The following is a 24,416-nucleotide window of genomic DNA, read 5'->3' on the forward strand; positions in this document are numbered from 1 at the left end:
GGCGCGCCTCCTGACGTCATCCACACGCGCCAGCGCTTGGAAAATCTAGGGGGCGGTAGGCGCTGGAGGCGCATGATCCTGAGGCTTCCCCACCGCGCGCCCGTAGGTAGGGTGGGGAGAGCAGCTGGCGCGGGGCTACCGCCCACACTGCAGGTCAGATCGCGGAGCCCGGGGCTGCCGGGCTACAGGGCTGGGTTGGGTGGATGGCCGGCGAGGGGCTACCAAGGGGCGGGACCCTGGCCGATAGCGCCTCTTGGCGGCCCCTCCGCGCTCGGATTGGGCCCCGATTGACCCCTGCGCCTTTGTCCACAAATGCCCAGGCCACCCCCGGAGCTGAAGCCAGACACTTCAGGTGCCTTTAGCCTGTTCCCCATCGCAGTGGTTACCGCCGGTTTTCCTGGCCGGCTGACTCACTGAGACCACTTCATACACCGCCACCTTCCTGCCTCCAAGCCATTTCTGGCCACTTTTTGGCTCCCTCGGGTACTTGCAACCCCTGGCTGCCGGAGCACTTGCCCATATCCCAGCACTTGCCTACCCTAGGGACATTACTGGCCTTTTCTGGATCTTTCAGAGATAAGAGCATGGACCTTGGCAGTATAAGGCCCGGTCCTCTGGGAAGGAGGGACAGGGGGTTTCAGGCTGCTGTCCTCAAGATACCTAAAGTTGAGAAAAGAGATTTCACAAGCCTCAAAGAGTCAGTGGGGTCCTCTCTAGGTACTTCTCTCTAGGAAAGGAGCTTTAAAAAGCTATTGTATTCCCAGGAGGATGACAGAAGGTGAGCATGCATTTGAAACCCTGTCTCTGGGACGTCAAGCTTGGACAAAATCATATTAGAAATACAGTTCTGGAGGGACCAAGGAATGCTCTTGTGGAAAAATTAAACCCTGTTTTGTTTTCCTGGAGTGTTATCCAGATCAGCAGGGGGAGGTTACTGGGAGGCCAGTTTTCGATAGTGTTAACACTATGAGCTGCCTCTGGCTCTGATGGGAATAAGCCAGAGACCAGGCAGTCTTTGAAGAGTGCAAGAAATAAGTATTCGAGTAAATGATGCCAGGATCCCTTCTGACGGTGAAATCCCATGATACTTAATCGTCTGTTCTCTTGGAATTTGAAAGTCACTTGTTAAACTCGTGTTTAGTTTTGAAAACTTGCCCAGCTGTGGAATTCATGTTCAGATCACTTTTGAGCTGTCAAGGTGACAGTTCCTTAATTTGGGTTCCATTATTACTGCAACAACTGCCTTATTTGTATAGCTGTCCTTGGCACACCGAGCTTTTTCACACTAGCTCTTTAATTTTATCTTTTCTGAGGCAGAATCTTCTGTTCAAAGAGACTGAGCAATTTGTTTTGAAGTCCTGCAGCACTCTCTTCTTTGTTCTGAAAGACAATTTTTCAACTTTCTAGAAGACTCCTTGTGAAGTATACCATTTGCCTAACCCTGCTGGGTCACATGCTCTCTCATGGGTTTCTGAAATCATCTATTCCTTGTGGTTTATTTTAGGACCAAGGCACTGATTTTTGATCGGGAAGCTTTACAACATTAAATAGAATCTTCAGAATGGCTTTGAACTCGACAAGCTAGAAATCCCTTCAGAACACCACCTTCAGTATGCATCTCCCCCAGTGGGCTTTCCTGGCCAGGAACTTTTTGTAGAGGTTGTGCTGCAGAGCACCAGAATGCTGATGCCCATGGAACCAGCTTAGTGGATTTGACTTTTCTGGTAGAATTCTCTTGCTGTATTATATACTCTCTCCCAGAGTTCTAAGAAGTGTGGAGGTATTCATGGCACTGAAGAGCCTATGGGGAAGGAAGTAGCACTTTCATGCTGAATGAAAACCAAGCAGGTGATATTTGTGGCTGAAAACATTTAAACCTTTCACGTCTGCATTTCCTGGATCAGGGACACGGAGGAACAGTCGCTGCTGGGGTACAAGAAGTGATCCCAGACAAGAAAACCCAAATAAATAGAATGAGGGCAACAGGCAAGTAAATGGCCACCACTACCTCAACAGAGCCGACATCAGCCTCCTGGTGAGTAGAAAGGCCTGTGTGGCTGACTTCCTGCCAGGCTGCTGGACCCATGTTTTGGATTAACAGAATATCCCCAGCCAGGCTGTCTTGATTTCATTAAGGGGGGTGGAGGGTGGGGAAAGGCATTTTTTTCTCCGAGCAGGCGGATCCAGCATGTGAGCATTTCTCTCCAGAGCTGCCGGGTTGTGACCTTGCAGTGCTAGAGCGAGTCGAGCATGGCTGGTAGACCGGAAAAGATGGCCATGGCTGGTTAATGCAGCCGGTTTTGGTGACGGTGTGGGCGCTGTAGGCTTCATCGGTAAGAGATAAGAAATGGCTACAGTGTGGAGCCTCACCACTAGAAGAGGTTTGGCCAGTCCGTCTCTTACATAATGTCTTCCTGGAACTTAGTTCCCTTCTCAACCCCAGCTGGGTTAAGTGTCTCTTGTCAGTTGCTTCAGCAAACATTCATTGAGGAATGAAAGCCAAAGGCATGGTTTAAATAGAATGAGCAGGACTCGGTGAGGGTTGGTTATGTGTGTGGAAGGCACAAAGAGGGAGTCATTCAAAATGACACCCCGGTTTTCTTTTGTGTGCCTGAGCGAGGATGCTTTCACCCAGAAAATGTAAGAAGCAGGTAAATGGGGCCCAGCCGTGGAGTTTCTGAATGGGGTTTGACACATTTTTGAGGCTTTTTGATCTGGACTTGTCCTGCACTAGAAACAGAGTTCTCACTGGTCATCCGGAAGAGAAGGTGGGAGCAGGCAGGGTGGTAGGGGGAGGGTGTATATCCAGGGAGAAGAAGGAGGGTGACAGAGTGGTCACAGCTCTTCCTTCTTAACGCTCTAGCCTGATGGGTGTGCTTTTGGAGAGGTAAAACCCAGGCCTGGCCTTTGGGGAGTCTCTTTTGTGGTCTTAAACAAGTTAATTGCGGCTTCGCTGTAGAGTAGACTAAGAGTCCTTTGCGAAGAATGGAGGGTTATAGAAATTGAGAAGAGAGATGCCTTTGCATGGAGGAAATCAGAAGTTTGATGAAGGGTCGTGTCAGAGTTCCTCTTAACATAGTGTTAGGGTTTTGCCAGGCAGAGAGGGGTTCAGGGCTCTGCTGTGAACTCTCGGGAGCCCCATTTTCCCATCATAGACTCCCTATCCTACATTGAAACTGTATGTTTACTGTCTCCCTTTGACCACCACAGCCCCAGGTCTGGCAGAGGGAGAGCACACTGTCGGGCCTCATTTACTGTTTGTTAAATGAACTCATGAATTTCTGGCCCAAGGGATATTTCCGGAGGTCATCTTGCCCACCAGCTGTGAAGGCAGGCAGCAAAGACACCCCTGTTTTATTATCAGAGCCTTTAGAGACAGCATACCAAACCCTGGTAGTATGGTTAAGGGTCTGTGTCCCAAACAAGAGAGGGCCCTGGGTGATCTGTCTCCTCCATCTACTCTTCAGTCTTTTTGGCCAAACGGCCTGACAGCTGGATAGAGGCATATTTTTAGTTTGACTGGATGGCCCCTGTGAAATGGTTTTTCTTATCTGTTTGTAGCTGCTGGGTTCTTTCTCCTCTGGGGCCACCAGAAGGGTTCTCAAATACAGAGTAATGAGCCCATCTTGCGCTGGGAAAGAGGAAACTGTGTTTTAAAATGCCTTGATCCCTGGATGAAAGGAAACATGGCTCTGTTTTGTTCTCTTGCCAGGTGGAATTATTTCTTCCTGTATGATGGTTCAAAGGTAAAGGAAGAAGGAGATCCGACAAGAGCTGGCATTTGTTATTTCTACCCTCCTCAGGTAAGCACCCCAGCGGGTTACTCCCTGGGGAGTTGGGGGGGGGGGGGTCCTACTGCCTCAGAGTGGAAGCTTTGCAAAAGTATAGCATTGACAGTGGGACAGTGTTCTTCACATCACCCAGGCTTTGACATTTCTACTCTCTTTTCCTTAGTTGTACTATTTCTTGCTGTTCTGGTCTTGAAAGTCCCAGACAGCTCACCCCTTCCATCCTTTCTAGCTCTCTGCTACTATCCTGATTTTCTTTCTGCCTCCCCTTGCTCCCAGGTTTTGATCAGCTCCTTGGAAATGCTTTTTAAAATTTTTAAATTTTTTAAATTAATGTTTTTTTGAAGCACTTTTTTAAAGAAGAGATTTATTTATTGGAGAGAGAGAGAGAGAGAGTGTGTGTGTGTGTGTGTGTGCGCGCGCGCGCTGGGGGGCAGAGAGCAAGAGAGAGAATCTCAAGCAGACTCTCTGGTGAGCTTAGAGCCCAGGTCAGGGCTCTGTCCCACAATCCTGAGATCCTGACCTGAGCTGAAACCAAGAGTCAGATGCTCAACTGACTTCAGCCACCCAATAATAAATAAAATTGTTTTATAATAAACCCCTAAAACAATTTTATTCAAATGTCTGCAAAAGCAGAGAGGAGAGTATCATGAACCCTCATGAACCCATTAATTAGTAACAATAATTCCTTAATATCATATGATACTATCTGTATTCAAATTTTGCCTTCCTGTCTTAGAGATTACTTAATCAGACCTTGCTCCTTCCGTTCCTCCCGCCCTCCCTCCTTACCTCCCCCCCCCCACTTGCTAGTCAGGATCCAAACAAATTCTACACCTTCCATTTGCTTCTTTTCTTCAGTTTCTTTTGTCACATACCACTCCTCACCCTCCCCACCACCCCTCTGAATTACCAAAGTCTGCGCCTTTGTGCAGCAGAATGTCAGAAGGCCCCACGCTCTGGGTGGGCCTGGTCACTTCCTCAAGGCAGTGTCATTTCAGATCTTCCCCTGTAGTTCCTTTACACTAGTAGTACGATCTAGAGCCTTGATTAAGTTCAAGTCCGGTTCTTTTAAGCAAGACTTTTTCCTCGGGGCATGTACATTTTCTGTTGCACTACACGATGTGTGGCTGCCCTGCAGGGTGGTTAAGGCTCAGACTAATCAGGAGGTCTAGGTATTTGCTCACTTGACTTCCCTCCCAGTTGGGTAGTTGGGGTAAATCTAGGCCGCTCTACAGGGGATCTGAATAGGGACCAATGGCTCCTGCTTCTACCCGCACAGGGGCCTCTAGTCCTAGGAACAAAAACCTAGTTCCGCACAGACCTCGTGTGCATGTGGCTGTGGACATTGCGTGGCAGTTCTGACCTTCCGAGCAGGGGGCCGCAGATTCTGTCCTGTCCGACAAGGGCCCAGGAGTGAATATTGAGGCCTTGCCAGACATGGAAGGTCAACATCACATGTCCTTCTTTGTTGTTGCTACTGCCCTTAAATACAAAATCAACACTTAGCTCCCTGGCCATCTGCAACCAGGCAGCAGAGCAGATCTGGCCTGCCGGCTGCAGTCTGCTGTGGCCTCAGCCCCTGTCAGAGGGATGCCTTATAAGTTCGACAGTTTTGGCTCACCTCCCTGGACTTTGCCTCTTCCCCACAGACCCTGCTCGACCAGCAGGAGTTGCTCTGTGGACAGATTGCGGGTGTTGTGCGCTGTGTTTCGGACATATCCTCCTCTGCCCCAACCCTCGTCCGTCTGAGGAAGCTGAAGTTTGCCATAAAGGTGGACGGAGAGTACCTTTGGGTAAGTTGATTGGACAGAACCTGTGCTGCCAGGGTCCCCTCTACTGTGAGTCATCTGTCTTGGTCATGAGTGCTGTGTTGCCAAGGTGCTCTGGAGCCTGGGACACCGCCCCCCCCCCACACCCCGCCGCACCCCTAGGGGCCACATGCCGTACTATCCACGCTTCCTTGGTTCCTCTCTGCAGGTGCCACCATAACCGATTGCTCTCCAGAACATTCCTAACCTGCCCTGCGTTGCACATGGCTGCTTTCTTGTTGCTTTTGAGAGATTTCAGCCAGCCTGAGGAAATTCTCTCTGCTCTGTGATGCAGGTCAAATTTTCAACCTCTGTCTTTTCTCCTCGGTATTCTCCAAGCTTACAGGACAGTGACCCAGAAACTCGCAGATATTGATATATAGATATTAGGTTTCAAAGAACCATTAAAAAAAAAATTAAAAAACCATTTCTTGACATCTGATGGTACCATATACACTAGGGTCTTCTTGTCCCATGCCTACACTTATTTAAAACTGATTTGGGAGGGGAAAGAATGCTTAAGTGTGAAGTGGCGTATTCAGCTCTGTGGGTATGCCTGCTAACATTTTACGATGACCTTTTTTTCTCATATCAAACCGTTGAAGGAATTTTACAGTCAACACTCACATAGACTTCCTAGGTTCTGCAGTTACCATTTTATTACATATATTACTTATTATAGTCACTTTATCACATTTCCCCATCCAGCCCTTCATCTTCGGCACTCGCCAAAATTATGCACACTAGTATACACCCCCTCCCCACCCCCAGTACCGCATGGCGCATAACATTAATTAGAGTTCAGTAGTGGTTTGTGCTTTTTTTTTTCTCTTGGGGTAAGAGTTACATACACTGAAACACAAATCTTGAGCATACAATTTAATGCATATGGACAAATGACACTCCATGCGGCACAGAGCCCCATCGAGATGCTGAATATTAGTATCACTCTGGGCAGCTCCCCGATGTCCCATTAATTCTCACCCTCGAGACCCAGGCAGCCATCGTTCTGATTTTTTCCCACACGCAGATGAGTTTTGCCCGTTCTAGAAGTCACAATATGTGTAGTGTTCCTCTCCGCGGGCTTCTGTCATGCATGTGACCTCATGGGGCATGTATCCGCAGGTCATTCCTTTTCATTGTTGGGCAGCACCGTCTGAATGTCCAGTGTCTGGACCTAGCAGTCTACTGACTTACCTATTTCTGGGTCCATGACCCGTGTCTAGTTAGGAGCAGTTAAGAATAAGGCCCCTAGGAGCATTCCTAGATGAGTCTTGTTGTGGATATGACTTTTCATTTCTTGTGGGTAAATAGCTAGGTATAGATTTGCAAGGTTACAGGGTGGGTGTATGTTCATTTTATAAGAAACTGCCAGACCTTTTCCCAAAGTGGTTGTACCATTTTGCACTCCTACCAGCCATGTGTGAGAATTCTAGTTCTTCCACGTCCTTGTCAACACATGCTGTCCGTCTGTTCAGTTGGAGCCGTTCTGCTGGGCGTGTAGTGATACCGCACTGTGGTTTGCATTTTCATTTCCCTAATGACTAAGGATATTAATGGCCACTGGTCTGTCTTCTAGAAGTGTCTGTCCAAAGATTTTCTGCCCATTTTTAAAATTAGGTTTTCTTCCTTTACTTAGTCTTGTGAGTTCTTTCTATATCCTGGATGTCAACTATTTCTCAGATATATATTTTAATTTTTTTTAACGATTTTGTTTATTCATTTGAGAGAGACAGAGACAGAGAGAGCACAAGCCAGGGGAGAGGCCGAGGGAGAGGGAGAAGCAGACTCCCTGCTGAGCTGGGAGCCCAACATGGGGCTTGATCCCAGGACCTGGACAGCATGACCTGAGCCAAAGGCAAATGCTTAACCATCTAAGCCACCCAGGTGCCCTTGTCAGATATATATTTTAAAGGTATTTTCTCCCAGTTTGTGGCATGCCTGTTTTCTTAATGATGTTTTTTAATGAACAGAAGGTCTTAATTTTTTTCTAAGTTTACTTATTTATTTACTTAAGTAATCTCTACACCCTACGTGGGGCTCAAACTCATGACCTGGAGATCAAGAGTCGCGTTCACCCCCAGAATTTTTTATTTTTAATGAAGTCTAACTTGCCAGTTTTATCCTTCACAGTTACTGCCCTCTGTATCCTGTCTGAAACCATTCCCTACCCTGTTGGAGAAGACATTCTCCCATTTTTTGGGCAAGCTTTATAGTTTTAGCTTTTAAACTTAGGTCTGTAACCCAGCTTGGATTAAAATTTATGCTTGATTTGAAATAAAGGTCAGAGGTCCTCTTTTTCCCTATGGATATCCAGTGGCTCCAGCATCATGGTTGAGAAAACTCTCCCGCTTGGATTCCTTTAGCTCCTTTGCTGATGATCAGGTGACCATTGCAGTAGGGGGTCTGTTTCTGGGCTCCCTTCTTTTCTGTCAATCTCTTGGAAGATCCCGTATAAGTCCTCACTGTCTTGAAACCAGATCGTCTAAGTCCCCCAGCTTTGTGCTCTTCCAAGACAACTTTGGATATTTTAGGTCCTTTGTAAGTCTCTCTTGTAGAGTCAGTGTGTCAGTTTCTGAGGAAACGCTGGCAGATTATGGTCAGAGTTACATTCAGTCTACAGATTAATCAGGGGAGAGGTGAGCCCTGACCATGTGCCAGTTGTAAACCCTTGGATTACATCAGTGAACAAAACAGAGATCTTGGTCCTGGTGGACCTTCCATTCCGAGGGAATTTATTTATTTGTTTTCTGCCAGGGTTTCTTTGTTGCTTTAAGTTTCTGGCGATTCCCTCAGGAAAGATTCCTAGAGGTGGAATCATGGAGTCAAAGAAAACAGACTTTATTCAGGCTCTTAAAACATACAGCCAGATTCCTTGCAGACTGAGCACATGTTTCTCTTCTGTGGAACTCAGCCCCACAAAAGCGTTCCAAGGCTCTAGAATGGTGTGATGATTCAGCCAGTTCCCTTCTCGAAGCTTCCAGGCTTGGACTCAAAGCAAAGGAAAATGCCCATCTTCTGGTTTCCCTCTTTCCAGGTCCTGGGCTGTGCCGTGGAGCTCCCTGACATTAGCTGCAAACAGTTTCTGGATCAGCTTATTGGAGTCTTCAACTTTTACAATGGACCTGTTTCTCTGGCTTACAAGGTATGGAGATAGTGGTGAGGAGTCTTCAGCAAACCCCATGTTGCCAGAACACAGCATGATTCTATGAGCTGTTGTAATGCTTGGCGTAAATACAGCATGTCCAGCAACAAGATCAAGGGGCCTTGAAGTCCCTCTCAGATGCCTTTGTTCCCCAGTGGTGTAGGTCACGTCCATTGCAAATGTCTGTTCCCATGTCCTCCTCCCTGGGACTGTTGGAAAAGCAGGTTACCTCTGGCCCTAGCACGTGCGCTGGGTCTGTGGTGGCTGAGTTCTCAGGGCGGGCAGGGGGTGGGGGTCTCGTGTACATAGGAGGTTTAAAGTAGGCCCCGTCTTCTGGCCAGTGTCCTGGGTGAGGAACGAGTTTTGTAGGCATAGGGAGCCTGGCCGAGGGGTGTGTCTCATGGGATCTCAGACACTGACATCAGGCGGTTCCCGTTTTAGAACCACTCTCAGGAAGACCTATGCGCTGAATGGGATACCTTCATTGAACAGATTCTGAGGAACACCAGCGATCTGCACAAGATATTCTGTTCCCTCTGGAACCTGGACCAGACTCAGGTAACACCCTCATCCCCCATACGTATTCCATGTAGAGGAGTAGAGCCCACTTGCCTGACCCACAGACTGCTGTCACAGAGCCCACAACTGTTTACATGGTGCTTAACATGGCATGAAGTCAATAGAGGGTAGTGTTATTTCGCTAGTGTCCCAGGAGTGTGGAACTCGGGCATCTGAAGGTCCCTGTCTCTCTTGATAAGGATATTCCACGATTGCCTTGTGTTCTCAACATCAAAAATGCCCGGTGGTACCATTTTAAAAACAAGGCCTCTCTGTGTCCGGGAGAGAGTGCTTGGGAGCGTTTTGTTGCAGAGCCGTTCCATAGGCCACTGGCATTCAGTGATGCGTAGACTGCTTGTGTGGCTGGTCTGATCCCCCGCCACTGCCTGTTGCTCAGTGGCCTTGATCTCGGTGAACAGCACATCGTCGTTGTCAAGGGCCAAAGAGAGATGCCAGGCTGTGCCCCCTTAAGAACTGACGGCCTGTGCCCCCAGCACCCCAGGAGGTGCGTGGGCCGCATCTCACTGCAGTAGCTAAGAGGGTCCTTTCAACAGGGATGTGGCGTCGTGACTCTGCCTTCACAGAGCCCGACTCCAGCTAGAAATGGGGGCGGGTTTTCCTGGCTCCTGTTGGGGAAGTGTTCGAAGTGGGCCCCAAAGCGCCACAGAATGGCTGGCTGGGACCGGGCACTGTCTCGAGGATGTGAGAGAGGAGCGTCAGCTCCAAAGCTGGCTCCGCTGGCACGGAGCTCTGACGGTGATGGTGCAAGTTCTGGCTGCTGCAGCAAATAGGAAGGAGGCTGCTGGCAACTCTTGACCAGGTCCAGATCCTTCTCTGGTATTTTTAGGAACTTGTAGGTAACAGACTCCTTACAAGGATCTTGGAGCAGAGGAATCTTTCTCTGAGTGAGAGACCGTGATGTTTTCATTTGCTGTTAAGGGACAGAGTCATGAGGTCACACGAAGTGTGCTCTATGGCAGTGGGGTTTAGGCTTCAGATGGAGGGGAGCGGCGGACAGGGGGAGGGTTGTGTTTGAGGGATAGGCTCTCCTGTCCTCTGCCTCCTGGTCTCAGCATCGAGTCAGGGTCTCCTGAGCGGAGACCTACCTTTCTCCCTGTGAGTGGCCATGTGCCCTGTTTGCCGCACCTTCCTGCATCGGCAGAAGCCGCCCCGTTCCAAGAACTTGGCATTTTGCATCTCCACAGCTCTGGGCGGAAAGAGGTGGAATGCAGACCCAAGACGTGACACAGATCTTACCACATGTCACCTTCTGCTTTTTCCCCGTTTTGGCTTAGGACCTGCGCCTCTGTTCCATAAAGGCCCCCTCACCCCCACGCCTTTCCACCTTGGCTGATGGCAAGTATGCTCACTCGGGGCTGTGCTTCTCCTCTCGCACAGGTGGAGCCCCTGTTGTTGCTGAAGGCGGCGCTCATCCTGCAGACCTGCCAGCGTTCACCTCACATTCTCGCTGGCTGCGTCCTCTATAAGGGACTGTGAGTGATGCCAGAGCCCTCTCCTGCACCCCATGCCCCTGCTGCAGGACTCTCCCAGCCACCTCCAGGTCACAGCGCAGGGTGGGAAGGGGAAGCTCTGTCTCTGGCCAGTTCCAAGAGGGCTGTTTTGGCAAACGGCAGGTAGTTTCAGTTTGACCTAGGGGACATACATGTGTTTTAGCAGAGCCGGGAAATGGGCAGTTGTGTTCAGAAGAGGGTTAGGAATATAAAAGGCAGCTGTAGAGAGACCTACGGAAGTCTCAGCCTGGGGTACCCCTGGGTGGCCAGCGGCCAGCGCTGTAGGCAAAGGGGTGTGGACGCCTGCCGTGTGTGCCCCCCTCCCACTGCACTTGCTGCAGCCAGCCTTGCCTAGCAGCAGAACGGCCGTACCTGCTTCTGCTCAGGCTCCTGCCGGCCTACCAGCTGGGTGTGTCTCTTGCTTGCCTCTGAGGTCTCAGCACACCTCTTTGTGTAGTTGGAGGGCATCAGAAAAGCCCCTCCGTGCATGGTTCAAGGCTGCGCTCTTCATGGGGTCTGCTTACTGCTTGTGTCCAGAGCTTTCTGACAACTAGATGAATGTGTGATTGGAGAAGTTCTGGGGGCCTGATGGGCTGGGTTTTCAGTCCTGGCCTCGCTTTCCCGGCCCTGTGACCCCGGGCAGATTGCTTGCTGAGTTTTCTCTACCAGGAAAGAATGAAATGAGAGGGCAGACCTAGAAGGACCTAGCCCAGGTCCTGCTTCCCAGTGGCCCTTGGCACAGTGCACCATCATTCCTTTCCCCTTTGCTCACGATGATGGTTCTGAACCTGCTGGTGGTGCCTCCAGGCTCACCGGTGGCATGGCTTCAAGCATATTTTCCTCATGTCACATTCCTTACATAGTTGTTTTGTTCTTTTTTAAGATTGTATTTATTTATTTGACAGAGATCACAAGTAGGCAAGAAGGAAGCAGGCTTCTTGCTGAGCAGAGAGTCCAACGCGGGGCTCCATCCCAGGACCCTGGGATCATAACCTGAGCCGAAGGCAGAGGCGTTAACCCACTGAGCCACCCAGGCGCCCCTCCTTACATAGTTTTAAATCATACACCTAACATATGAACAGAGCCTCCTTGTGGGAAAAAAAAAAAAAAGAAAAGAAAAGAATCAAGACAGAAACACACGGAGCACAGTTTCCAAGTTTCTCTGAGCCCAGAGCCCCGTCAGCAGGTGGATGGGCGTCCTCTCTTTTCCCGGTGTTTCCAGCACATCAGCGGACATTGCTTCTGTTTATTTTTGCCACATCCATAAATGGGATCCTAGGGCTCTTCAGTGTGTCGCACAGAGATTTCTCTATCAGCCCATGCTGGTCTATCTACTTTATTCTTAGAATTGCCACACACCTTTGGTGTTACAGCTGTGCCATGATTTCCTCAACTACTCTCTAGTCGATAGACATTTAGCGATTTCCCCATTTTTGTAGTAATTTTGCCATTTTTTCTATAGTCGGTATTCTTCATCATGCATCTTGGTACAAAGCAGGTAAGAGGATTTGTACATTTTGAAGTTCAGTAGGAATGGCCAGAGTACCCTTCATAAAGGGCTTTGCCAGTTGAAACTCCCCAAGAACTTTTTTTTTTTTTTTTTTTTTTTTTTTAATATTCTACTTATTTATTTGAGAGGGAGAACTGAGCAGGGAACGTGACATGGGGTTCAGTCCCAGGACCCTGCGGTCATGACCTGAACTGGAGGCAGATGCTCAACTGCCCAAGCCACACAGGCGCCTTCTCCTACCCCACAAGATCCTCACCGGTTAGGGTGTTAGAATCTTTCCAGTCCAGAGTCCTGTGATGTATTTTGTCTCACGGCGTATTTGTTCCTGTGACCTAGGATTGTCAGCACCCAGCTCCCATCCTCCCTCACGGCCAAGGTCCTGATTCAGCCAGCTGCGTCTCGGAACCAGGTATTGGAAAGACCCCTTCCCCTGCTGAGATGCTTTGTCCAGAGTGTCTGTTTTTAAGCCAAAAAAATAGAATTTTATATAATGTGATCTCAGAGTATTTTAAAAAATGCATAAGTGTAAAGGAAAATAGGCCTCAGGTTAACAGTATTAGCTTGTGGGTAGGATTTATATAGAGTAAAATTATATAACTTAAAATACGAGTTTTTTAAAAAACCACTAAAAAAAGAAAGGAAGCCGCATTGTTTCATAGGAGTAAAAGCCATGATGGCTAGAGCAGTCTTTGGTTTTTGTTTTTTTTTTCTGGGTTATTTTGGAACCTCTGTTTGAACTGTCTGGGAAGCTCTTTTGAGAAAATTCATAATTTGGGAGTAAATTAGGATGGTCACCTCGACTGTGAAGTGGAATAAGCCTGAGAGCTCTCGCATAGCCTTTGGTTTAGGTCAGATCCTTTATCGCAAGGGTCACGGGGCATTCATGCATCCTGGTACAAGGCAGGTCAGAGGATTTGGACATTTTGAAGTTCAGTAGGAATGGCCAGAGTACCCTTCATAAAAGGCTTTGCCAGTTGAAACTCCCCAAGATCTTTTTTTTTTTTTTAATATTCTATTTATTTATTTGAGAGGGAGAACTGAGCAGGGAACATGACATGGGGTTCACATAAATCTGTCACGGCGGAATGTGCATGCGTTCCGCACCAGAGCCGGGGCAGTTGCGGGGATATGGTGACAGATGCGTTCTCCGGAGGCGTAAAAGGGTAACAGGAATCCTCACTTTCCTTCCCAGAGGAGGGAATCAGCAATCAGAGCGTGAAGCCTGATGCGCATTGGTGGGGGGGTGGCTGCTGCCTGTGCAGGACGCAGGTTCTCGCCTGACCCCGGCCGTGGTGGTGAGCAAGCAGCTTGAGGCAGCTTCTGTTCCATCTGCTTGGCTGCTGGCATGCGGTGGGGGCCAGCACGCTGGGCCTGGCTGCGTTTCACGAACAGATGGCACAGCGCAGTCCTGATGATCGGGTCGGGAGGAGAAAGCGGTCCCCGGCGCCAACTTCTGTGTGTGTTTATTTGCAGAGAAGACCTGCAGGAGGGGGCGGCCCACAGGAACGGGGTGAGTGGCAAGGTGTCTCAACGCATCTTGAGAACGGGGTCTTCTGTGCTGCCTGTCCCCTACACAAGTCACAGGAGAGGCCACGCAGTCCCATGGGTTAGCTCATCTGTTCATAGATTAGGAGAACAGATGAGAACTTTAAGAACGAAGTTAGCCGTCCGAGAATCCTGATCATAAGGCTCATGATTTTAGGCGTACCTTTTAAATCCCTGTTTTCAGATGCTCCCTCATTCATTGTTACGATCCTGGTTAGGAGGGACTAAGATAAATGGCAGTGGGCACAAAGACCTTCTGCGGGATGTGGAGGAGTCCCCGAGAGGGTTACTTTGTTTTATTTTGAAGCCCAAGTTAGGGCAGATCCCTATTGTCAGTTGGAAGTGCTTTCTTACAGCTTTGATCTGTTTTTTTGTTTTTTGTTTTTGTTTTTTTTAAGTGCTGCTAGATTTTCTTCCCGCCAAAGTCACCTTTCTCCACAGCAAGAAGTAAAGCTGCCCATGAGGGGTCCTTCCGCTGGGCACGAAAACTGTAGCTGCAGTTTTGTGTATTTTGTTCTGGGCTGAGGAGTGTGTCAGAGTGCTGCTCTCTGAGTTGGCGTTGGGTTGGCTACATCCCCCCAAGAGCAGTGACTCCCCTTCCATCTTCTCTGGCCCAGAGCTGAGCCCTGTCTGTGTTGCTTTGTGATTCTAGGAGCAGCACTCCCCCCGAATGTCCAGATCGTGCCTGTGTTCCTGACCAAAGAGGAGGCCACCAGTCTCCATGAATTCCCGAGGGAGCAGTCAGCCAGGTACCAGAGCGGCTGGGGTTCCTCATGGACTGTAATGGAGGGACTCCCTCCCATGGGTGTGTCCACACAAGCCCCCAGACAGCCCAGCCTTCCATATGCCATCTTCTCCGTGCTCTGCCATGACAGGGGCATCTGGGACTTGAGCATGTAGATAACAGGCGGCTGGTATCATGACATGGGTGTGGGTTTCAGGTTCCAGATCTGTTGCATATCAGCTGTGTGACCTTGGGCAAGTCCGTTCCCTGCCAGAGCCTTAGGGTTTTCATCTGTAAAAGAGACCCCATGATAAACCTACTTCATGGGCTCAGTGTCACAATTGGAAATAGTATACGTACAGCCTCCAGTCCAGGGCCTAACTCAGAGCGGACTTGCACATGGGGGAGGCCGTCTCTCACACTCTGGGCCCTGCTGTCTCCAGCAGGTGATCTGGTAGCACCGCGTGAAGCTCTGAGGGCCAGACGGTGCCTTCCTTTTACTCCTGTGGTTTGACCACCAATGCGTCTTCGGCTCTGTGGCCTCGGGCACCCACTTGTCAGCAGCGGCCCTGCTTTTTATGGAAGCAGTGCTTTAGTATTCTCCGGGGAAGGGCACCTGCCTTGTGTTTGGCCAGGCGCCCCTCCTTCATGTCTGCCTTGTTGCCAGCCCTGCTGCGGCACCAGCCAGACTCCAGGAGCGCCCAGCCCGGCAGCCTCCATGCCCTCAGAGCACCGTTGCTCCGACAGACAAGACCACTGGCCACATGGAAGCCATGGCCTGGATGCTGGCAGCCACTCCTGAGTCTGCGTGTCCTGATGGAGCCTGGCCAGATGGCAGTGGGGAGAAGGGGCACTTGCCTGGCCATGATCTGGAGGACGTCAGGCCTGCAAACCTGCACAGCCCTGCCAGGGACAAGGGTCCCGGTCTTGGCTGCTCCCTGGCAAAGGAATTTCATCTTACCTGGGGGGAGGAGGAACCAGACTTGTCTGCCATCCACATTCCAGAAGCTCAGGAAACAGGAGCATCCTCGGGTTATTTTGCCCTCCCAAGTATGGGTGCCCCAGACGGTGGTAGTCCTTGCTTTGAGGAATTTGTCAGCATCTCTGGCGACCGGGAACCAGAGCCACCTGATGCCCTGCCTGTGGTCATGGCCTTCAGCAGCCTCCTCCCTCCATCCACTCCTGAGATGCTCAGCCAGAACGGAGCCCTGAAACAGCACAATGACCTTCCAGAGGACAGCAGCCAAGCCCCCTTTCCCAGGGAAGACCACCTGTCCAGAAGGACGAGCAGGCCTCGGTCTTGGCCTTGCTCAGACTTGAGGCAGAGAGGAACCATGCTGCCCATGAGGGGACAGGGCCTGGAGTGTGTTGGGGTTCACGACAGCTGCTCAGCACCCAGCAGCTCAGACTTGGCAGAGTCTCAGGATGACAGCGGTTCCCCTGCAGACAGAAGTGACCCCAGGTCAACCCCAGCATCCTGTATGGGCCTCCTGCCAACGACGCTCTACACCCACAGTGTTAACGGGCTGGTGCTGTCCCTGCTGGCCGAGGAGCCGCTGCTGGGCGACAATGCCGCCATCGAGGAGGTGGTAAGTGTGTGCAGACCTGCCTCCCGGGAGCAGGAACAGGCGTGCAGGGGCCCGCCTTGTAGCACTGTGTAGGGCTGTGAGACCTCGTGGGTCATCCCCACCTGCTGTACACGGTGCTCCCTGGCCGTGCTCCCCACCTTTACCTGTATGATCGTGCGTGCACTGCACCTGAAGGGCAGGGCCAGCCAGCACCCTGACCCTGCCGAGGGGGAGCCAGAACATCCAGCCCTGCACTCCGGGAAAACGGAAGTGGGGAAGGGTCAGGGGACTGAGCTTGTGGGATGCCTCTGCCCCCAGCACTGTGCCCTGCGCTGGACTCACTCACCCCTGCCAAACCCAGGGTGTAGGCACTACCGTCGAGCACGGCCAGGGTCGTGCCGCCACCCCTGCCACCACCGCTGGTGGCCTCCCCTCCCAGCCTGGGCAGCTGTAGGTCCTGTGTCAGCGGGAGTCTGGGTGGGGACTATTCCAGAAGGCTGTGCTTTCCCTCCACTGAACCGAGGTGATCTGAAGCTCCTTCCTAGCGGTCCTGAGACATCTGAAATGCTAACGGGCTCCAGAAGCCTCCTCTTTTATTTTTTTTTAAAGATTTATTTATTTATTTGACAGAGAAAGAGAGATCACAAGTAGGCAGAGAGGCAGGCAGAGAAAGAGAGGAGGAAGCAGGCTCCCTGCTGGGCAGAGAGCCCGATGCGGGGCTCAATCCCAGGACCCTGAGATCATGACCCGAGCCCAAGGCAGAGGCTTAACCCACTGAGCCACCCAGGCGCCATCCAGAAGGCTCCTCTCAAATCATTCCAGCCTCTTCCACCCAGAGCAGTGAACTGACCTTCTCAGAGCCCACACTGGCACTAAGCTCCAGTTGCTATAGTAACAGCTTCGCCTGGTTAGCCTGGACGTGGGAGCAGGAAGAACAGCAGCTTGAAACAGCTGCAGGGCAGATAGTGTCCTGGGGCTTGCCTTGTTTCTGTTCTTAAATCTGTATTATTCTAAGGCAGGGCTTGGTAAGCCAGCCAGTCCCCTTGGAGCACAGAGGAGGGAAGGCAGCTTCCTCTGTGCTGAGCCTGCTCCTCTCCAGGCCTGCTGGTTTATCTTCCCTTTCCATAGTCCGCAGGGCACCTGGTGGTGGTTGGGTTGTTTCCTGCACTCTCTTCCACCGCAGCTGGGAGGGACTGACCCTCCCCCTTCCACCAGCACCCCAGGGCCCCTGGATGCCGTGCTGGGTCTGTCGTCTCCCTGACGATACCTTGGTACCCGAGGCGTCTTCTGCTTGGTGCCAAGCTGCAGACAGGTTATTCTGAAGGCCTGGCATTTGGATGCCATGAAGTTGGATATGCTATCTTTATGTTCCCCACCGTCCTCTCCCCACCAAAAAAGAAAAAAATAGCATAGGCTCCTCCTGAGGAAGGAAGAAAATTAAAATGTACTCTGAATTCAGTGGCATCTAAGGCCTTGACATCTGCTATTTCAGCCAAGACTGAGAACAGCACAGGGGGAGGCACTATAACTCCTGTTTTACCAGGAAGAAGACAAAGCGGAGGGTCCAGAATCCTGGCTTGTTCCCCGTCTCCCTGCCCCTGCCCGTCTGCTCCCCCACTGATCCAGACCCCTGGAGTGACCGGCCTTGGTTTGTCCTATAGGGCCCCTCCGTGTCAGGACAGCGGCCTCCATGGGCTTTCATACAAAGGAGGGTCTGGTGTGAGGTGGGCCCCAGGAAAGGCATGCGGTGTAAAGAAGAAGAAAAACTCTTTTCTAAAAAGAGTCGGGAGTAACTAGCTTTGATCAGCTTGCTGGTTTGAGAGCTGCCTTTATTGATCAGGCCCGAAGGCTGTCTGTTTTATAATTGAGAGAGCTCTTTTATTGCCTTTTTGTTCTGGAACTGCATACAAATGCTTGACCTGATTTCCCTCCAGACCTTTGGCTGCTGTCGAGAAAAGCAGGTCCGCTGCAGAATGGTAAACCACAGTTCTGATAGGACAGTAAGGCCCCCCTGCACCCCACTTTGAAAGGGTTCCTTGATCATTTTACGCACCATCAACCTATCTTTTTTAGTGAATGAACTGCCACCCCTTTTATGTTTGCTGAGGGTTGGGGCAGGGAGTTGGGTGGAAGGGGGTTAGGGGAGAGAGGGGAGCAGCCAGGAGAGGTTACCCATGGTTCCAAGAAAACCCGAGTGTGCTCACACCAGGGGGCAGCATAGAGCCACTGATTCTTTGCTGCTCAAAACCCAAGATAATCTCACTGACCTTCAAATCCAGGGATCAGATCAATTATTCACTGCTACAGTAGGACTTTTGAGCGGTTGGTATACAGCAGATGAGGCCTGAGGTTAGTGCCAGGGTATCATTGTAAAATTCTTCATGAAAATGTACCCCTCCCCCGTGAAACTAGCACTTTGGGTGAAGGTATGTCGTTGTATCACTTCTTCCGCACGCTATGGCACACGCGGACATTCAAGCCACTTGCTTTACCGCTGACTAGAAGCTGAAGGAGCCAGGAATTAGCCCCAGCTTCGTGTCTCCTGGGGCTGTTGAGACATGTGTGCTAGTCTGTCTCAGGGCTTGGCAGACTTTTAATGTAAAGGAACACCTGGCGCGTGTTTTTCAGCTCTGTACAGTTACCCGGCTCCACTGCTGTAGACAATATGTAGACAGACGTCGTGGCTGTGTTCCAGTCACACGGTACCTATGGATACAGAAATTGGAACTTCGCTTTCTTCTTTCTCAGCTTTTCTGTTCACCTCTATTTTACGATTTTTTTACAGTTTATTTATTTTTAAAAGATTTTATTTGTTTCTTTGATAGAAGGAGACACAGTGAGAGAGGGAACACAGGCAGAGGGAGTGAGAGAGGGAGGAGCAGGCTTCTCGCCGAGCTGGGAGCCTGACACGGGGCTAGATCCCAAGACCCCGGGATCACGACCTGAGCCAAAAGCAGACGCTTAACTGACTGAGCCGCCCAGGCATCCCTGACTTTTCTACAATTTAAGAAAGCATTAGAACATAAAGGTGGGAGGGGCACCTGGGTGGCTCAGTCAGTTAAGTGTCCGACTCTTGGTTTCCGCTCAGGTGGTGATCTCAGAGTTGTAAGATCACGTCTTGTGTGGGGCTCTGCACTGGATGTGGAGCCTGCTTAAGATTCTCTCTCCTGCCCTTCCATTCCCCATGTTCATGCGCTCTCTTCTTTCTCAGGTAAATCTTTATAAAAAAAAAAAAAAGGAGAAAGAGAAGAATATAGGGCGGGAATTAGTACTTCTCCAAAAACAGGTAGAAACACCAGTCAGGGTCCTTTCTGCTGATCAAATGGCCATGCAGGTTTTCTCTGGGTTGTTATTTCTGAGGCCCCGGCCCACTGAGGTTAACCCGGCCGTTCCTTTGCAGTACCACAGTAGCCTGGCGTCCCTGAACGGGCTGGAGGTCCACCTGAAGGAGACGCTTCCCAAAGGTGTGGCTGCCTCCCCCAGCAGGATGTACAACTTCACGCATTATGACCGCGTCCAGAACGTGCTGACCAGTAAGGAGAGGCGCACGGGGCCCGGGGTAGGGGTGAGGACTCGGGGCTGGCGCCCCCGGGGTTGCTGCTGTGCCCGGAGCCGTGGCCTGCCCATAGGATGCTGCTCTCTCGCCTGGGAGCCAGCTCCCACTGAGTTTAGAATTCGCCTGGCAAACATTTCCTTACTCATTTTGTCTTTTTGGTTGTTTCTCCAACATTTTGAGAGAAGCACACACATGTTCAAATATCTGTGAGAAGGTCTGCCTCGAAATGTTGGTGTTCATGGGCAGAAACCGGTGTTGCTCATTCTCAGGGACATCATGCAGTCTGTCACATGGTGGCAGCTGAAGCGGCCCAGCACGTTGGGTGCTGGCTCTCATGGCCCCGAGTCCCCCGCCACCGCTCTCCCAATGTATAGTGCTGGCGGTGGGGAGGGCAGGGGAGGAGTTTGCCACCCACAACTTCTGTGTCCTCTTCCGGAAGCAAACCTGCCACAGGCAGCCACCTCCCAGGACCGCCGCTTCCTCCGGGCCGTCAGCCTCATGCACTCGGACTTTGCCCAGCTGCCCGCGCTGTACGAGATGACTGTCAGGTGAGTTTCCCCCCAACCCGGTCACTCCTGAAGTCCTGCACCCAGAGCAGCCTTTCCAGGGGTCTGGGCCACAGTCTTTTCATAATGAAATGAAGAACATTCATCCAGTCCCCTGCCCACCATTACCTCCTTTCACGGGACCTCTGTCTCTTGCCAAAAGCGATGCCCGAGTGCTGTTGCTGCCCATTAATATGGTCACGTGCTCACAGAAACGGTCAGACTGGCACGAATCTAGGAAGTAAAAGGCTTGCCTCCCCTCACCTGTCACACGCAAAAGACCGGTTAGTCTGGTTCTCTCTCTCTTTTTTTTTTTTTTTTTTAAGATTTTATTTATTTATTTGACAGACAAAGATCACAAGTAGGCAGAGAGGCAGGCAGAGAGAGAGGAGGAAGCAGGCTCCCTGCTGAGCAGAGAGCCCGATGTGGGGCTCGATGCCAGGACCCTGGGATCATGACCTGAGCCAAAGGCAGAGCCTTTAACCCACTGAGCCACTCAGGCGCCCCTAGTTTGGTTCTCTTACTCCAGGTTTTGTTGTTGTGGTGGGGTTTTCTTTTTTGCTTAGAAAAAAGAGATTGTATTTTTGTTATTTTAATCGTTTTTTTTTTCTAAAAAGTAGGAGCACACTAATGTACTGTTTTATAAGTTCCTTTTTTCACTTTATTATATATCCTAAGCATCTCCGTATCAGTAGGTACAGAGCTATAAATTAGTATCATATAGTATTTAACCAACTGAATTCTACTTTTTCTCCCTACATGCTTCTCTTATGAAACCATAGGAGAAAATCAGGCAAGTGAGAGGGTCAAGAGGGAATGGCGTGCTCTGTGTTTGTTATTCCACTCAGTCCTTGGGATAATTTGGACGGATGCATGTTTTTGTCCTCATGGTACAGACGAGGATATTGAGGCACAAACAGGACAAGTGGCTTGTCCCAGTGTCACAGTCTGATTAAGGGACAGAGCCAGGATTTGAACCTGAGTCTCTCTGACTCTAACATACACATTCTGTCCACACATTTCCAGCTCAAGGGGGTGGGGGAGGGCAGTCGAAATGGAGGGGTGTGGGCTCTGGATTCCCACAGACATGCCCTGGGGCCTCAGCCATCACAGTGATGCTCTGCCAGTGCCCTGCACATGGAGTTTCGGGCATCTTTGCGGCCCAGCGCCATCTCTGGCCAATACTTCAGTGTATCTTTCCATAAAAATGTGCTGTCTCCAGCTTTAAGTCTGAGCTGCCCCAGGCTGGCAACCTAGATGAACGTGTCCTGTCAGAGGTATGGGAACCAGTTGTGCTGGGGTGTGGGGGGTTCTGTTTTGAGAGGGATAGAAATAAGTGAAATGTCAGCCTGAGATCTGTCAACCTCCTCGCGGCCCTGTGGTACTCCACCTTCCTTGGGGAAGAGAGGGTTTTAGTGTTGGGATACGTGGCTTATTTTAATAGTAATAGAAGCAGCGGCCACAGTTTCTTAATCCCTCATCACGTGCTAAGCAATTTATATCTTTGACTCATCTTGTCTCTTAAAAAAAATCTCAGGGATGGGATTCACTATCGCTCTATCCATTTTACAGATGTGGGACTTAGAGCTGGGACTGAGAAAGGATGAGTCACTTACCAGGGGCACACAGCTCGGGAGCCACATGGCTGGGATCAGCTCCTCGGTGTGTGGGGCCCTAGCTCATGCTTGTAACCATGAGGCCATGGAGCCCCCTCTCCATGTTGTGACATGCCTCTGACTCTTTCTGCTGGTCCAGGGAGTGGCACAAAACACCTAGGCCAGGGAGGCCCTTCTAGCCCCTTGAGCTCCCAGGGAGAAGCTAGAGGAGGATGGGACTCTCCTCCCTCCTCGCCTGGAAGCAGAGATCCCAGTGAGGGGGGCCCTTGTGGTTCTTGACTCTACCCTCTCTTAGTAGATTTGGGGAAACAGGCCTAGTGGAGCAGTAGTCCGAGGCCGGCAGGATCAAGGAACCAGCTGGTTGCCTGGCCCTGGAGTTGCTTCCTCCCTCATGGGTCCTCCTTTGCACAGGACCTTTATCCCTCCCTCTGTTTCTGTGATAGGTTTCCTGTCACTTTATGTCATATCCCACTCCTCTGCCCATACTCCCTTCACTCGTCCAGCTGCCCTCCGTGGACAGTCTGTGCTTGGCAGCCTGGTGGCATCACCCAGCCCCACGCCGTCAGGGCCCTGTCTGTCCCATGGGGTCACCCCTCTGCTGCATGACTGTATGAGGCTGTTCCATCAGCACAACGTGCACCCATCCGTGCACCCATGCAGCTTCCGTGCTCCCTTTGGGCTCTGTGGCCAGGGCCACCACACACAGTCACAGTGTCCCGGGAGTGGAAAGGAAAGAGATGGTGACGGGCATGGACGCTGGACCTCAAGTGCAGACATCAAAGCCCGAATGGTGGCATTTGGAGTTGCGGGGCCCCCGCAGCACCTCTCGAGGTCCCTGTGGGCAAAGGCCTGCACAGGTGGCACAGGGATGGTCATCTGTGCCCTCTCTCCCCGCAGGAATGCCTCCACTGCAGTGTACGCCTGTTGCAGCCCGGCCCAGGAGACCTACTTCCAGCAGCTGGCTGCGGCGGCACGGAGCTCCGGCTTCCCCAGCCCGCAGGACGGCGCCTTCAGCCTCCCGGGCAAAGCCAAGCAGAAGCTGCTGAAGCACGGGGTGAACCTGCTGTGAGCCAGGCTGGAGGGCACAAGCGGCTCTCAGGGGAAGGCCTGCCTTCTTCAACAGAAGACGTCCCTCGGTTTTCTCTGTCTCAGTAGAGTCCCCTTTGCAGACACCGTAATGACACTTGAGTGTCTGTGAACTCGTTTGGGAGCCCAGGGTTTCAGTGGGTAGTACTCTGGGTCAGCAGGTCCAGAGCTCATGGTAAAGGGCCTTATGACACTGGCCACAGCCTACCAAAGAGGGCTGGGGCCTGACGCTCACTCTGCGTCTGAGCCTCCCAGCATTTCTCACTACTGCTCCCATCAAGGCTTAACTATTACCACGAACGTTCAGGTGGCTGTTTCCTCCAGAACCCCATTGTCCTGAGTCCCGTGGACATCGTGAGGTGGGCTGCACGGGGGGATAGAAGTGGTTTGCAAGTGAACAGGGACTCCCACACCTCAGGTGGGGGTTCCTCAGAGCGCCCCTCCCGGGAGTTCTCGACACTCGATGCAGGGAGGCGGGCAGCAATGCCAAAACCACCTTGTTTGCCTTCTTCTGGAACTCTGTGCAAAACCAGGAGCCCGGTCTTCAGAACACCCATGGTGGGAGCTAATCTTGATACCGTGCAAAGGAGCCTGGTGTTTTCAGGTAACTAAGCCCTGGGGTGCCGAGACGGGGAACCAGGTGTTCCTTTGGTGCGAGGAGGGCCGTGCAAGTGAGTGTCCTCAGCAAGGAGTTTCCACAATGTCTGGGGCAAAAGCAAAGCTTTGTGAAAGGGAGCCCATATCCGAGGCAGACGGTGTGTGCTAACGTGTTTGACGTCACAGTAGGAAGTACTTACCGGAGGCTTAACTGCTCCCTGGGAGTACCTGAGATCCCACTGGAAAACTGTAATGTTAATAATTTCCTAACAGTGAACCCATGTCTCTTGTTGACGACAGTATCTTTTTCTTAAAACAAGTTGCCAATGGTTAAAAATAAAACAGCCCAAACTGCTGTTGGGTTGTGAGTAATGCTAACATCTCCAGTGACAAAGTTAAGATAAGGGTTAACATATTTTATGAGTGTGTGTGTGTGTGTGTGTGTGTGTGTGTGTGTGTGTATTTGGTACAGACACCTTTCTCGGTGCCGTGCCAATGTGGGCAGGTGAGGGGGGATACACTTCAGACTGGTACACGGGTGTGTCCGCGAGGAAGACAGTGCGGCCACTGACCTGGCTTCAGCATGGCTGGCCAGCACACCAGGCCTAGTTAATTTTCCTCCCTGGGGTCCCTCCCGCACTGGCTGGCCTAAGTTAAGGGTCATCTTCCCAGATGGAGGAGAGCACACCCTAAACTAGGGTAAATGTTTACTGTCCTACTGCTCTGCTAAATTCTCCCAAGAAAAAATTTGGCACAGGCCTCTGTGTTACCCCTTCAGGGAACCTTCCCACGACTGACTGACACAAAACATGGCCCTTTTCTGTTGTGGGGTTATTTTTAAGCAGCCAAACTCTTC

The 24,416-nt window shown here is 51.1% G+C and overlaps 1 protein-coding gene across 6 annotated transcripts; it reads left to right on the plus strand.

The window, feature by feature from the left end:
• Positions 1 to 17: 17 nt before the first annotated feature.
• HPS4 (HPS4 biogenesis of lysosomal organelles complex 3 subunit 2) lies at positions 18 to 23,916 on the plus strand. 6 transcript variants are annotated; one of them, XM_047696539.1, is made up of 15 exons: positions 30 to 106; positions 1,505 to 1,780; positions 1,905 to 2,035; positions 3,713 to 3,803; positions 5,441 to 5,584; positions 8,637 to 8,744; positions 9,186 to 9,302; positions 10,701 to 10,795; positions 12,660 to 12,732; positions 13,797 to 13,833; positions 14,521 to 14,617; positions 15,260 to 16,181; positions 19,561 to 19,693; positions 20,156 to 20,264; positions 22,775 to 23,916. In XM_047696539.1, the coding sequence occupies exons 3-15, from the start codon at positions 1,995 to 1,997 to the stop codon at positions 22,944 to 22,946; spliced, it is 2,139 nt and encodes a 712-aa protein (XP_047552495.1). In that variant the 5' UTR covers positions 30 to 106; positions 1,505 to 1,780; positions 1,905 to 1,994; the 3' UTR covers positions 22,947 to 23,916. The 6 variants fall into 6 exon arrangements, with proteins under 6 accessions (XP_047552494.1, XP_047552493.1, XP_047552495.1 ...); XM_047696540.1 differs by having other exon boundaries at positions 1,505 to 1,724; XM_047696538.1 differs by having other exon boundaries at positions 18 to 102; positions 1,505 to 2,035.
• Positions 23,917 to 24,416: the final 500 nt, after the last annotated feature.

Source organism: Lutra lutra, chromosome 12 (genome assembly GCF_902655055.1).
Source record: "Lutra lutra chromosome 12, mLutLut1.2, whole genome shotgun sequence".
Lineage (NCBI taxonomy): Eukaryota > Metazoa > Chordata > Mammalia > Carnivora > Mustelidae > Lutra > Lutra lutra.